We start from the raw sequence: 14,953 nt of genomic DNA on the forward strand, positions 1-14,953 counted from the left end.
CACACTTCATCTTCTCTCCAGGAGCTCTTGGATTTGAAAATTCAGTCAACTATGGCCAAATCTGGACAATGACTTGTTTTTGTATGGCCCTCAGGCTAAGAGTGGTTTTTATATTTTAAAATTGTGTTAGGGGCCGGCCCCGTGGCTTACCGTTTAAGTGCACCCACTCCGCTACTGGCGGCCCGGTTCGGATCCTGGGGGCGCACCTACGCACCGCTTGTGCCGCCATGCTGGGGCCGCGTCCCACATACAGCAACTAGAAGGATGTGCGACTATGACATAGAACTATCTACTGGGGCTTTGGGGGAAAAATTAAAAAATAAAATAAAAAATTAAAATTGTGTTAGAAAAGAAAAATGCGATGAAGACCATATGTCTCCTGCAAAACCTAAATAAACTATTTACTAACTCTCTGGCCCTTTTGCTGTGTTTTGAACTCCTCCACATAGACGCAGTTCATGGTATATTGCTACAAGCTTGCCTCTTTCAGAACAATGCAAATCGAGAACTAAAAGAAAAGATTTTAACAAGAAAATGTTCTGAACAAGCATTTCCACTGTTTTTATCACAAAACTTTCAGAAGATCCAGAGGAAAAAACCTTCCATGTTTAAGCAGCAGGAGAGGGTGATAACTTTAAGAGCTAATATTCATTGAGCATTTACTAAGTACCAGGAACTAATCTAAGATACTCTACAGGTTTTAATTTGTCACATCATACAGCTGGACAAGCTGAGTCCCAGAAAGAGGATGAGTAATTTACCAAAAATTATACAGCTAGTACTTGGCAGCTCTGAGTTTGAACCTAGACCGCTTGGCTTCATCTCCATTATGATGGGGAGATCCTGGAAGGGATGCAGAGAGAGAATAATCTTTGAAGTTTGGAAGAGGCAGCATCAAATCGTCCTTACACCTAGCAGGAAGCCAAAAAAGGAGCGCTAAATTAATCTGTAGGGAGAAGCTTCTGGCTCCATGGATCAGAACCGTTTTTGCTGAATCATTTCCAAAAAGCTTTAGAAGGAGCCAGTGATGAAATATAAGCCTCTCTGGAAGGGCAAATACAAAAATAGGGGAAAGGAAGGCTCAGATGGCTGACCTGCCTTCGAACACTCAGGAGAAAAATTGCCTTCACATAACTCCGCTAGCTCCTGGAGTTAGGATGTGTACCCAAAAGCGTAAACAGAAAAATAAGGCAATGATAGTCGTACATGAGGAGACTTTTTAAAAAGCTGAAAACATTGGACAACATTAATAAGGAGTCAAGTTTGGAAACAAGGAACAACTTCAAAATGACATCTCACCTTTAATTTCCAGTCTCATTCTCTATTTGGAAAAACAAAACAAAACAAAATATGAACATCCAATTTATAGACTGACAGGCAGATTTTGAAAATACTTGAGCAAATTTTTTTTTAGATTTTTACAGCTATTGGGAGCTCATTTTACAGATGACAGCCTGCAAGTCAAAGTGTCCAGGCCTTTGTGGGCCCACTGTTTTCCACACATAATCACATACATGCAAAGCCCCTAACATATGCCTTTGTTAAACGTTACAAAAGAGCAACAGAAAAGCTAGCAAGTTTCTAAACACTCATGACGATACTTGTTCTATTCCTTCGTGTCACAGGAAAGAAAATTAAGAGGCATATTTCTTAGGTCATCCCAGGAATCCTTGGCAAAATTAAGCTGTATTTGCCATTTGCACAACTATCCACAGTAATTTGAACTAAACTTTTCTAAGGCATAAGCCAGTGTTGCTTCGGTTACTACATGTAGCCAAGGGTGTTTCTGAAATGCTTGTATCATTTTAAGAATGCTTATCCAGAAACAGCTCCTCACTGCGCAGAGTACAAGCAAGGTGTTCCCGTGGAATCAAGTCGTTGGGTTTACAGAATACACAGCCACCTCTCCAGCCTGTAGACCAATCTCCCAACTGAGCCCACAATAACTATTTCGTCGAAACGCTCTGCACTCTTTTCATATAGTGCTACCATATATTCTGTAGAACAGCTCCCTTTTGGTGACAACGGAGGGGCTCTGAAAAGAGCCTTTTGGGGTAGAGTATGTCAGGTGGAACACTAGGAAGTTTAAGCTCTTTCCCCGCGGATGCGGCGCGCGAGTTGGATGTCCTTGGGCATGATGGTGACGCGCTTGGCGTGGATGGCGCACAGGTTGGTGTCCTCAAAGAGCCCCACCAGGTAGGCCTCGCACGCCTCCTGCAGCGCCATCACGGCCGAGCTCTGGAAGCGCAGGTCGGTCTTGAAGTCCTGCGCGATCTCGCGCACCAGGCGCTGGAAGGGCAGCTTGCGGATCAGCAGCTCGGTGGACTTCTGGTAGCGGCGGATCTCGCGCAGCGCCACCGTGCCGGGCCGGTAGCGGTGGGGCTTCTTCACGCCGCCGGTGGCCGGCGCGCTCTTGCGGGCCGCCTTGGTAGCCAGCTGCTTGCGGGGCGCCTTGCCGCCGGTGGACTTGCGAGCTGTCTGCTTGGTGCGAGCCATAGCTAAGCAGAGCCAACTACTTAACACTAATGAGAGCAAGAAGCAGTCGTCCCAGTATTTATAACGACCCTCGCGTTCTGATTCGACAGCAGACTGCTGCCCCGCCCCGCCTCGCCCTCAGAATTGGCTCTTGGAAAGGAAGCGTTTTCCCGCCTCTCCTTCAGTTTTTAAGATAACGTACAAAGAGAATCTTACTGGCTTTTTAAAAAGCCTCTAGGATGCATCAAAATTCTCAAGAAAATGTTGTCTTCAGAATGCGAAAGCACCTTGCACTATTTTAAGTAAAAGGCTTCATGATTGCATCCTTGGCAAAAAATCTTTACTGAATAACATGAAAGGGAACCGAGAATACGTTAAATGTAAGTATTGAAGCGGGGTTTGAAATTCTAGCCACTATGGGCTATGCCAGTGTTCTCAAACTTCACCGTGCTTAGGAATCAACGAGCTCGTTAAAACAAGGGTCAGCCAACTCTTTAAAGGTCATAGTTTACTGTCTTTGCCATTGTAGTGCGAATGCAGTAGACAGTAAATAGATGAGTCCGACTTTCAATCTTTGTTGTAACAGGTAGCGCATATTTAATAATGGCCGGAAGATCTGCCATTTTACTAGGTGATGGAGATGCTGATGGGGGGGAGGCGGCTACCGAAGCAGTTAGGAATGTTTTAGGGACCTTACTGTTCAAGATCTTACATTTCCCAAAAAACTAATCCGACGCTTGTACCTGCTTAGCGTACGGTGCTACTGAAAGATGCCTACAGCTCTTTAACAGATTTTGTGGGTGGCCCTGAGAAGGACCTTTGAGTGATGGAATAACGTGTTAAGACAAATCTAGCCGCCGAAGCCGTACAGGGTGCGGCCCTGGCGCTTGAGCGCGTAGACCACGTCCATGGCGGTGACCGTCTTGCGCTTGGCGTGCTCGGTGTAGGTGACGGCGTCCCGGATCACATTCTCCAGGAAGACCTTGAGCACCCCGCGGGTCTCCTCGTAGATGAGGCCGGAGATGCGCTTGACGCCGCCGCGCCGGGCCAGGCGCCGGATGGCGGGCTTGGTGATGCCCTGGATGTTGTCGCGCAGAACCTTGCGGTGGCGCTTAGCGCCGCCTTTGCCCAGACCCTTCCCGCCTTTGCCACGACCAGACATGTCTGCGACTCGAGCAGATGCAATCCGTCAACCCTCCGCGGCAGTGTTTTATATAGTGGTGTGTCGGACCTGTTTGAGAACTGCGCACGCCAGCTGTATCCGCCCAGTGGAGTCACAGACCCGAAGCCCTGCCCACGTTTTCGGGAAAAATGGAAAGGGCGGTGCTTAAACTCTGGTCTAAAATCACGCCTAACTAAAAATGCCTCAGTCCTACTTCTCCTCCCACAGTGTTTTGCGCTCTCCCACCGCTGAAAGCCGTTCCTTTGTCTGGGTCAGGCTTTGCTGTTTTTTTTTTTTTTTTCTGTCACCTCTTAGAATCGATCGCACTAGCGCCTTGTGGCTGGTGGACGCGAATGGCCCATTTCGAGCTGTGATTACAGTCATTTGGGGGCATTTGTGAAACCTTCTCGTACATAAAGTGCCTTCGGGTAGTCTCAACTTAGCCTGAGAAGCGGCTGACTGCAATTAACGCCGCCAGATTATAGACAGCTTCGAGGTGGGGTTCCTCACCTTTCTCAACTTGGGTTCTCTCCTCTTTTCCTTACCTTTTACTCATCCTATCGGCTACCTTTCCCTTCTCTCCCTCACTGGCACATTTTTGGGGGAGAACTGGCTTTTTCAAATTTCCTTCATCAGGCTTGGAAACTTTAGGAAGTCGTTTGAGGAAGAAGGTCAGCTTTACTCGCCATTTCCTTGGCAAGTCGATGAGCTGGTGAAAACGCCTTTCAGTGCACCCTCCTCTTCCCCCTTCCCTCCTTTGTTGGACTGGGAAATCAACACCAGAAACCCTGTGCCTTTCATTTACAACTAAAGTGCAGAATGTAGAGACCAGGAAGGACTCTATTCCAGGAAAAGAAACTCTGAAAGACGGAGTGACAGAAGGTTTCCATGACTCCAGCTGTTTGGAATGACCTCCTTCTGGCCCTGGCTTGTCTTCCAGGTATCAGATTCCGTTTCTTCCGGGAAACTTGGACAGCCTTCTCCCACCCACATCCACCTTTCTCTTTTCCCGAGCATCAGTAATGTTTACCCTTTCTATTTCAAATTGTGTGATTGATTTACTCCTTGAACAAATGTCTAATTTTATTCTAGGAATCAGTTTCCAAGTTCTTTATAAACTCCTCTATGGTTACTGTAGGTGCAAAACATTACCTGCCTATGTTCTATGGGTTAGTCTATTTTTTTATTGCGCTTCTAGTCTGGCCTCTTTTTCTCTCCGTGTGTAATAATGGCATCTGAGTGCTTAACCTTGAAAGTGTAAACCCGGTATCTGCTGGTGGAATAATCTCAGCAATCCTCTTGCCTTGCAACTAAGGAAAAACCAGGGGGCATTCTGCCTCATGCTAGCAGCTGTTCTGGAATATGTTATTTTAGGAGCAATCTTTTCAAGACAAACTGAGAAAACTTATCAGTGCTCCTTTATCTGGTGACGGTAACATACTCTGAAAGATCTGTAATTTGGTTTGGTTGCTTTGACAATGTTTTGCCCTGGAAAGGATATTTATGTTCACATCTGTTTCCCAGAGGTATAATTCTCTTTGTTAAATTAGATACTTTGTTAATTCTCTTCTCCCACCTGCAGAGCAAATAGACTGCAGATTTTTTAGTTTAAACAGAGTTTGAAAATCTCGTTTCATTTAAATTAGGCACTATTAAAATGCTTCCTTTTGGTTTTTCTTAGCCAATAATAATGCTAATTGACGTGAGTTGTCCAATAAAATCTTGTTGAATAATTGAGATAAATACTTAGGGGCTTTTTTCTCACATTAGGAGAGAGATTCTTTTCCAAAGGAAATGTTGGCAGTGTTTTAAATTCCATAGAATTCTCTTCCCCTTTAATCAGATGAATAAATGAGGTGTACTTGCCTTTCCAGGGTTCTGAGGGTTTCTTACTGATCCACACTTGTTTGGTTGATAATTTCTTAACGTTATTAGTTCCAAGTTTTGGGCTCAAGCCTTTTCACTATTGTTATGTTTTCAATTTGATATGCTACACATTATTTCCTAGACACCTGATTTTGTTTGGTTTGTTTTGATTAAGGCTTTGAAATCGGCTGGTGGGTTGTGTTTTACATCTCTTTTACTTTTCTTTCATTATTCTTCATTCAAAATTAGCTTACCTACTACTAATTGGTACCTCTCCTAATTGTCATTTGTCTTGTCTCCAAAATACATACGCACTCACACATAAACATGCACCCACATATACTAATCCAAAACACCATTAGCCCTTTAGATCCACTCCATGAAATTATCCTCTCAATTTTTTTCTTCCATTCCATAGTGTCTCACCCTTCCAAATATATTGGTCTTTTACCAGGTAAGAATCTTAAATATGAGACCTGGAAGCCTGGAGTTTCCTTTCTTCCTTGGTCCCACCTCAGAGCAATCACCATCCCTGCTCTCATCCTTAAAGCTGCCTTAAGCTTCTCTGCCTCCATGTGCTACTAAGAGCAACTAAAGCAATTTGAAGATGGCAGAACCCACTGCCTTCCCTGGCCTCTTCCTGTCTTCGTCTTCCCACACCCTCTTTCCTGAGGTTCACTCTGCCATATTCTTGTCTGCTCATGGCTTGAAACCTGATTGGCAAAACCCTTTTGTCAGAGAAACCCCTTACTTTCTCCCAAAACTCTCTCAAGACCTAAATGTATTCTCCAATATACAAAGCGTTTCATGCCTGACACTCCCTCCTTGTTTTATGTAATGCCGTACCTTGTTTCTGCAGTTTCTTACAACCGTATGACAAATGATGGTTTTTATATTCCCTTCTAAGTTTCTCTTAATTTAACTGGTTTTCATGCCTGAAATATATCAAACAATAGTTGCCAGAAACTCGGATTCTCTTTCACTCTCCTCACCTCACTAACATCTTGAGGGTTGGTTATTGAGAGAACAAGAATCAAAATGAAAGTGAGGGTCCCTGGTGTAGGGGTCTGCCGTTGCCTCATCCTCCTGTCTTCAGAACAGGGACAGAGGCTAAGAACACAGTTCCTACACTTCTATTCTTAAAAGCAGACTGGTTGCTATAGATGAAATGTTTGTGTTACCCAAAATTCATATGTTGAAACCTAATCCCTAATGTGATAGCATTTGGAGGTGGGGGGTGCTTAGGTCTTAAGCATGGAGCCTTCATGAATGGGATTAGTGCCTCTGTAAGAGCCACGCCAGTGATCCATCCTCTCTTCCACCATCTGAGGACACAGCGAGAAGAAGATGGCTGCCTGTGAACCAGGAAGTGGGCTCTCAGGAGAAACCAAATCTACAGTGCCTTGATCCTGGACTTGCCAGCCTCCAGAACTGGGAGAAATAAATTTCTGTTGTTTATAAGCCACCGAGTCTATGGTATTCTGTTATAGCAGCCTAAGTGGACTAAGCCACCAGTGTTCTGTAAATCCCGTTCTTTAAAAAGTACTCAGATTAGATGCCTATTCCAGGTTATGTGGAAGTAGAGCAAGAAAATTCTGTTGGCGATCCTGCACAGGTGTGCTCAGGTATGAACTGGATGACAGTAGCAAGGTTGACTGAGCCTTGGGTTCAGTTCTTGTTTTTGCCTTTTACTTGTTTCTTGACCTCAGAAGAAAGAGAGTATTTCTTATTATGCATCCACTATATTTTACTTATTCATTCCCTTGAATTATCTCTACCTTCCTGCTAGCACAAATAGTACTTTGACGAATATTCATTTGTCCTCTTATGGCTCTGTAGCAGAGTTCCTTGGGGCATGGCCTGGGCACACCCAATTTTACTAAATAAGTTAGCCAGTTCTCCAAAATGTCTTGTGCAAAACCACCATCAGTAAACCACCATGTGAGAGTTCCTCCACCTCCCATCCCAACACTTGGTTATACCCAGCTTTCTGATTTTGCCAATCTGATGGGTGTTAAGCAATATTTCATTGTTGTTTTACTTTGCATTTACCTGATTATAAGTGAAGTTAAATTTTTTTCTTATGATTATTAGCCATTCAAGTGTCTTCATTTAAAAACTGAGATTTTTTCTTCAAGATAGGAGATAAATATACTCAAGGCATATTTTCTTACACAGACCTCTCATTCCTATATACCGTGTCAGGCCAGTTATGTAGGTGAAAAATTTAATGTAGCTTCTACCAGTTTCTATCTCAAGAAGTACACTATTTCTAATCTTGTCCATATCAGAAACTTTACATACATGTTGGCAGAGATATATGAAATATCCATTTCTTTTTACATTTCAGAACCTCTTTCACAATGAGAACCACATCAGTGGGAAAGACTTTTGGCGGCAGATCCAATTACAGAGTGAATATCCCCCTAAGCTTCATTTATAATGAATTCTTGGTGACTTTGCTTGTTCTTCTGTTACATATCCTCTCAGGGCTTCAAGCTTTCTGGAGAGGTGTTGAGGGCAGAGCAGTTCTGAAAGCATTTGCTCTCATCTAATTGTTTCAACATCTTTCCTGCTTCCTAAGCAGAGATTGTTCCTGTGCTCCAAATAGTGTCCAGAATTTGAAGACAAGAGAGAGAAATTTCACCTTGTGAGACAGAAACTAAGAGAAATCTTCAAAGAAACAAGATTGGCCATTAGCAGAAGTCACATCACTAAAATGACTTGCTGATGTGTTACTGATTAAATTGGATTATTTCCCAAATGTCAACCAATGACAATCTAATCTTATCAGAGGACTTGATTGTATTTTCCCAATTCTACAGAAGGCACCAAACTAAGATTCTGAGATGAAATTACGTTCAACGACCATTTATTGTGTACCTGATATGGTCTCTGGGGTACTCTCCTAGATACCTTCATATATTACCGCACTTAACCTTTAAAGCAATCTGTTGAGGAAATAAAGTATTCATTTCATAGTTAAGGAAAATGGCATCTAAAATAACCTGTAATCTAATTGATTGTTGGTCTATATTGGTGTGGGGTCTGGAAAAAGGAGAGTCACAGAATAATGATTTGTAATGGTTTATTTACCAAGTATATCTGACCATTAGAAATGGTACCTCTGACAGGTAGAAGTTTTCCATAAAGAAGAGAGGGCTACTAAGATAGAGCAGGGAGTCAGCTCCAGTCTCTAGCCCTGCCTACATTAACACCAAACTTCCCATGCCAAGAATTTCTCTTTGTGAAATAGCTGGGCCCTAATTAGGTTTTCCAGTTCCAACCTACCTCACAATTTTCTTTTTTAGTCAAATTTGACAATAAATGTAAAAGACCTTTATAAAGTAAAGGGCATACAAATATGAATTGTTGGCTATTCTGCTGGGAAATGGTAAATTTTTTAAAAAAAATTCAATACTGATTTGCAAGTCAATGTCTGGTCACATGGAATTTGATTCCTTTTCTTACTCATTGCTAGGTGAACTGAAACAAAAAAAGTGAGTTTTTTTTCCTCACTCCAAAGTTGATAGCCAGAAGTGACCATACCAGGTGCATACCTGCAAACGAGCCCTATCTGAACAGTCAATAGATTTCATCCTCTTTCTAAATCCTTAGCAGCACTAAGCTGGTCTCAACCTCTCTGGATAGCAGCAAAAGAAAATCCTGCTGATTACTGGACAATGACTAAGGCAAGCAAGTTCCTGCAAGCCCAGACTTCCCTGTGGTGAGGTGTAGTGCTGTGGGATGTGGTCATCTCATCTAGACTAGTGGAGTCTATCCAATGACTCCAAACTTGTCTTATTTTTTCTATTGCCTCAGTTATTTATTGTTGTGTGAATTACCCAATAACTTAGAAGCTTAAAACAACAAACATTATCTCACACAGTTTCTGAAGATCAGGAATCAGAGAGTGGTTTAGCTGGGTAGTTCTGGTTTAGGGTCTCTCAAGAAGTGAAGTCAAGCTGACAGCAGGAGCTGTAGTCCCCTGAGGTTTGATTTACATGGCTGTTGTTAGTTCCTCAGCGTTTGTTGGAGAAGACATCAGTTTCTCATCATTCAGGCCTATCCACATGGGCTGCCTGAGTGTCCTCCCAACATGGCAACTGGGGTCTCCCGGAGCAAGGGAGAGAGAGCAAGCAGCAAGCATAGTACCTTTTATGACCTAGTCTCCAAAGCAGCTCACCATCACTTTGGCTTCCTGACATTTGCTTCATTCTGTTCACTAGAAGCCAGTCTCTAAATCCAGCCCACTCTCAAGGGGAGAGGAATTAGGCTCCATTTTTTTGAAGGGAAGATTGTCAAAGATTTTTTGAACATTTCCAAAAATTACCTTTTCTATGCCCAAACTTAGGCTTTGAACAGAACATATCCTTACTGATCCATAGTGCACTTCTGAGATCTGATCTTCTGAAGTTCAGATCTCAAAAGACTTCCAAATCCCAGCAGACGTCCTTGCTGAGGAGTTGGAAGACAACAACTCTAGCTTCTGCCTATCCACTTAAAGGACAACACGCCTTTCTGCCCAGCTTTGTTTTTTTTTTAAAAAACTAATTCTCCTTCTTTGTTGTCCTACAGCCATTGGAGGCTTATCCAGATGTCCTTCCCTTCTAGGGTTTGTTGAAAGAATCCCAAACTGAGATCTATCAGCTTTGTCCCCCAATACTTGGACAACTTTGGCAAAGAAAAACTTTTCTAGAGCCAGTGAGGGAGTAATAGATACCCTGTCTAAACCCAAAGAGCTATTGTCAGGTTCACAAGCAAAAAGACATGGGAAAATACTTTGGAAACTGTAAAGTTTCCTACATAATTGTTGTTAGTATTTTATCTACTCACTATAGGAATCAAAATAGAGGTGACAAAAAGCAACTGGGATGAAATTTCTAATGCAGGAGGGGGAAATGTTTAGTGACTACCTGAGGCTGAGTGGGAGCTACCTTGTGTCTAAAAGATAGCAAATTAGCAATGCATTCATTCAACTAGAATTTGGTGAGCATCACCATGTGCCAGGCTTTTTCTATTCTAGAGACACAAGAGCAAACAGAATGAAAAAATCTTTAGCCTTATGACATGTACATTCTATAAGGGAGAGAAAATGGGGCAAAATTTGACTTTTAAAACAGGTTCACACAGAGTTGGGGGGAATACTCTCCTGGAGGTAGTGTTTCATACATGTGAGTTTTGTCATGTAAGGGGTAATGAGTCATAGGAAGCTCTCAGGTGGGGTAGGTGGTATTACTGCCTCAAATGGTCCCCCTGTGCCTTCTACCTCAGGGAAGTCACCACAATGTCAGATGATTGGCCTCCAGATGTTGATGGCATGGTGCCTGTGGATTGCTCCTCCAGCACATGTCTGCATTACCAGGCTCCTGGAAGCTGGCAAATAAAAACCAAAGGGCTAATTTGCTAATTGCACAACATCACAGTCTTAAAATGGGTTTGAAGGAGAGGAAACATTACATAGCTCTAGCCTATAGGCTTACCAGGTGTTACTGCTAAACAATGAGAAACTCACTTATCACGAGAACAATAATGCTCAGTCTGAACACCAGCCCGTTTTCTTGGTAAACAGTGTCAGCCAAATTCCAATTTTTTGTTCTTATTGGAGTTGTATAAAAGAAATTATTATTAAGAAAATCTGAGGTCTGCCCACCATTGCTAGATCCTAGACAAAAAAACCAACAGTACCTGATTTACTTAACCTAGACGGGCTCGACACCTCCTGAGAACCTGTACAGTTCAAATTAGTCAACTTTTATGGAACAATTACAATGTGCAAAGTGCTCTTCGATGTGTTGTGGGTACATCAGAGAGAACTTAACCAAAACTCTGTTCCCAAATTGTTTATATCTGATAAATAAATGGCAAGCAATAGGATATATTGGAGCATATGAGGAAGACATTTAGTGTAAAACTAATTCTGCCTGACCTTGTTTTTCCAAAAGAGCCTGTGGCCTTTGAACATGCATTGTATATCTGCTTTAAGCAATTAATATGTCCCAAAGACAAGAACAAATGCCCTTAAGATAAGGATGCAACTTCCCCCACACTGGCCTTTCCTTAAGGATAAGCATTTCTCCCTAGGCTAGGATTCGATTGCTGCACTCATCCTGTGACCACCCAACTTGAGACAACAGACCTGTTACCTGCTGAGCCCATCAGTCGCTGTGCTTGCAGGGCAATCTTGTGACTATTGTAAAAGGGACATTGCAATTGTAGGATCCCAAAAAGGAAACCCCAACTCCAGTCTCGGGAAGGCGCGGACCCACAGACACAGAAGACCGAGCTTGATGCAAACGCAAGAGGTTTATTAAGCGGAGCTCTGGGTCGACACGTATCTCTCGCAGGAGACAGAGGAGTCGACCCCGGACCTTAAAGGGCAAATTCTTATATAGGGTTTGGAAGCACAAAGCGGGAAAAGGTTGGCGTGGTCTTACATGATTGGCTAATTTAAAACATTTAAACAGTTACATTTTATGGCGCGAATTGCTATGGCGCGAAGCCATTATCAGGTTACACACACGCGTCCGCATCTGGACCCCCTCCACCCCGACCCTCCCAAACTTATCCCTCGGGAGCACTCTTGTTCTCAATTCTTCCCCGAACAGTTTAGGGTGGGTCTTTCATGAATAGAGTCAGTCAGGATCGATAAACGTTCCCCCCTATACCAGGAATCCTTAGGGCGTGGAGGTGCCTGTCTCTAAGGTAGTAACTTTTTAATTTTTAATACAATTTTTACTTCCTTCACAATCATATGTAACACATGCTCTTTGAGGGTATATAACCACTCTGTACACCCCACTTCTTTGTGCCCTTCCTTCCTTGGAGAAGGAAGGCCCCTGGGAAGGCCCCCGGGCTATATGGTCCTCAAATTTGCATCATCATAAACTCACCTCAATTTTGATTTATAGATTATGGAATATTTGCTTCGACATATCCAAAATAAGGGGAGGGAGGTACCAATATCTGCTACTATGGATCCTATTTTACTTGATTGGCAAAGTTCCTTTTCTGTTGATTGATTCCTTCTTCTTAATTCCTTATACCTGCGTTATTCAAAGGTCGAGGGGTGACTGTGGAAACTCTGTTGCCTTTAAAGATTAACTGCAGAAACATTGTTGCTTTTAAAGATTAGGTGCCGTTAAGCAATTTCCTTTCCTTACATAGCTAATGTAACACAGCATGTAGGTCTTGGCAATCGCATTTATACCGGTTTCGCACGAGTAAAATCAGACGCTGTTTTTCTTAGAAGAGACCCCGTTATCCCTTCCCACTTCCCCTCAATTCCGCCCTTGTTTACATTCCAAACACCCAACCCAGTAATGTAACAGCTACTCTCAGTGAGAACGTTAGTGGCTCTGAAAAGAGCCTTTGGGAGACAGAAGGCAAACGCGCCCAGACAGTTGAGGATAGTTTATGCCCTCTCCCCGCGGATGCGGCGCGCGAGCTGGATGTCCTTGGGCATGATGGTGACACGCTTGGCGTGGATGGCGCACAGGTTGGTGTCCTCGAAGAGCCCCACCAGGTAGGCCTCGCACGCCTCCTGCAGCGCCATCACGGCCGAGCTCTGGAAGCGCAGGTCGGTCTTGAAGTCCTGCGCGATCTCGCGCACCAGGCGCTGGAAGGGCAGCTTGCGGATCAGCAGCTCGGTGGACTTCTGGTAGCGGCGGATCTCGCGCAGCGCCACCGTGCCGGGCCGGTAGCGGTGGGGCTTCTTCACGCCGCCGGTGGCCGGCGCGCTCTTGCGGGCCGCCTTGGTGGCCAGCTGCTTACGCGGCGCCTTGCCGCCGGTGGACTTGCGAGCTGTCTGCTTAGTACGAGCCATTACTAGAAAACTTCTGCTGTGAAAACAAGCAACTGGAGAGCTGATGCCGGACCAGAATTTATACTGATGATCTGATCCTGATTGGTCATAACTGTTACAGGAGTAACCTGATTGGTTCTTAATCCAATCTTCATTTGCTCCTACCACGCCCGGAACGGTTTTGTTTTCCATGCTGTCCTCCATCCTGAGTTTACTGTTTTCGGCCCAAACGTTAAGATTCTACCAGTGAAAAGGGAATCTGATCTGGAATTTGTGGAAGTCAGTGCCTAAATTGTTCTTAAAGAAACGCATTTTCATTGGAGCCTTTTTCCCTTTTCAGGTAATGTGGGGAAAAAATTACAGCAGAATAATGTATTCGTAAGTCCCTTTAGAAAGTAGTAACGGTTTCATAACTGTATCGTTAAGATTTGCTTTTAACGACTGTACCAAGACCTAGAACAAGGAAAATTTTAAGATAGATTGGCACACCGGCCCCCTAGAACACCACAACATCAGTTTGCCCAGCATGGTGTGGGAAGAGGGCAGCTTGTGTGCTTGACTGAATTCCAGTGAGTGATCTGACATCTTCATTAATGATTTCGATGCCATCAAACCGCTGGACTATTTAATATGTAAATTGCTTACCTAATTTAATCAGCAGGTGTGGAGTGGTGATTGATTTACATTAGTGATTAGAGCTTTTCCTGTAAATAGGGGTAGCTCTGAAAAGGGCGTTCGGGTTAGGATGCTTTTAGTTGACCAGTGGACCATCAGATTCTGCAAACGATAAACGCCCAGAAACAAAACAACAAAGAAAGTTGATTTAATATTTAACCTATTTGTTGAAGCAAATAATCACGAGGAATTTGCTTTTTGACTACCCAGAACGTTGTGTTCGTGGGAAGGGGACAATAAAGGCGGATGGTTTCAGTCTTATAATTGAACAAACTGTGAATTGAATGGTCCTTACCAGACCTGAGTTAACCTATCAAATCAAAAGGGAGGCTAGATTTCATATTCTTTAAACTTAGGTATTCGTTGTAGGTTTCAGAAGAGTGCTCAGTTCTTCCACAGAAATGGTGGGTGGCTCTGAAAAGAGCCTTTGGTCTTACAGACTTAAGTATGAATTCAGACTTTATTTGCCCTTGGCCTTGTGATGACTCTCGGTCTTCTTGGGCAGCAGCACGGCCTGGATGTTGGGCAGGACGCCGCCCTGCGCGATGGTGACTTTGCCCAGCAGCTTGTTGAGCTCCTCGTCGTTGCGGATGGCCAGCTGCAGGTGGCGCGGGATGATGCGCGTCTTCTTGTTGTCGCGGGCCGCGTTGCCCGCCAGCTCCAGGATCTCGGCCGTCAGGTACTCCAGCACCGCCGCCAGGTACACCGGCGCGCCGGCCCCCACCCGCTCGGCATAGTTGCCCTTGCGGAGCAGGCGGTGCACTCGGCCCACGGGGAACTGCAGCCCGGCCCGCGAAGAGCGGGTCTTGGCCTTGGCGCGAGCCTTGCCGCCCTGCTTGCCACGTCCAGACATAATAAAATATCTGTGACCTACGCCAGAAGTAATGGAAACGAAAGTAGAAAAATCCACATTTTATAGATGCAGCTGGGCGCGAAAAAGAAGCTGTGTCATTGGCTACAGTTGCAGTTCC

General features: G+C 44.1%; 4 protein-coding genes across 4 annotated transcripts; all 4 read right to left on the reverse strand.

Annotated features, from left to right (window-relative positions):
• Nucleotides 1-1,172: 1,172 nt before the first annotated feature.
• On the reverse strand, nucleotides 1,173-2,523 carry LOC147915550 (histone H3.1). The gene has a single exon (XM_087438181.1). It carries the CDS (start codon nucleotides 2,494-2,496, stop codon nucleotides 2,086-2,088), a length of 411 nt encoding a protein of 136 aa, XP_087294307.1. The 5' UTR covers nucleotides 2,497-2,523; the 3' UTR covers nucleotides 1,173-2,085.
• Nucleotides 2,524-3,279: 756 nt separating this feature from the next.
• Nucleotides 3,280-3,664, reverse strand: LOC147915551 (histone H4). The gene has a single exon (XM_087438197.1). The coding sequence runs from the start codon at nucleotides 3,635-3,637 to the stop codon at nucleotides 3,326-3,328; it is 312 nt and encodes a 103-aa protein (XP_087294323.1). The 5' UTR covers nucleotides 3,638-3,664; the 3' UTR covers nucleotides 3,280-3,325.
• A 9,252-nt stretch (nucleotides 3,665-12,916) lies between these two features.
• LOC106803747 (histone H3.1) lies at nucleotides 12,917-13,360 on the reverse strand. The gene has a single exon (XM_014796296.2). It carries the CDS (start codon nucleotides 13,326-13,328, stop codon nucleotides 12,918-12,920), a length of 411 nt encoding a protein of 136 aa, XP_014651782.2. The 5' UTR covers nucleotides 13,329-13,360; the 3' UTR covers nucleotide 12,917.
• A 1,030-nt stretch (nucleotides 13,361-14,390) lies between these two features.
• LOC101392408 (histone H2A type 1) lies at nucleotides 14,391-14,856 on the reverse strand. Its single transcript, XM_014796299.2, has one exon. The coding sequence runs from the start codon at nucleotides 14,833-14,835 to the stop codon at nucleotides 14,443-14,445; it is 393 nt and encodes a 130-aa protein (XP_014651785.1). The 5' UTR covers nucleotides 14,836-14,856; the 3' UTR covers nucleotides 14,391-14,442.
• Nucleotides 14,857-14,953: the final 97 nt, after the last annotated feature.

This window comes from Ceratotherium simum, chromosome 13 (genome assembly GCF_057802395.1).
Source record: "Ceratotherium simum simum isolate JZ-2026a chromosome 13, ASM5780239v1, whole genome shotgun sequence".
NCBI classification, from domain to species: Eukaryota; Metazoa; Chordata; class Mammalia; order Perissodactyla; family Rhinocerotidae; genus Ceratotherium; species Ceratotherium simum.

Coding starts and splice junctions, on each gene's coding strand:
- LOC147915550 (XM_087438181.1), bottom strand. CDS start 2,496: ATGGCTCGCACCAAGCAGACAGCTCGCAAGTCCACCGGCGGCAAGGCG.
- LOC147915551 (XM_087438197.1), bottom strand. CDS start 3,637: ATGTCTGGTCGTGGCAAAGGCGGGAAGGGTCTGGGCAAAGGCGGCGCT.
- LOC106803747 (XM_014796296.2), bottom strand. CDS start 13,328: ATGGCTCGTACTAAGCAGACAGCTCGCAAGTCCACCGGCGGCAAGGCG.
- LOC101392408 (XM_014796299.2), bottom strand. CDS start 14,835: ATGTCTGGACGTGGCAAGCAGGGCGGCAAGGCTCGCGCCAAGGCCAAG.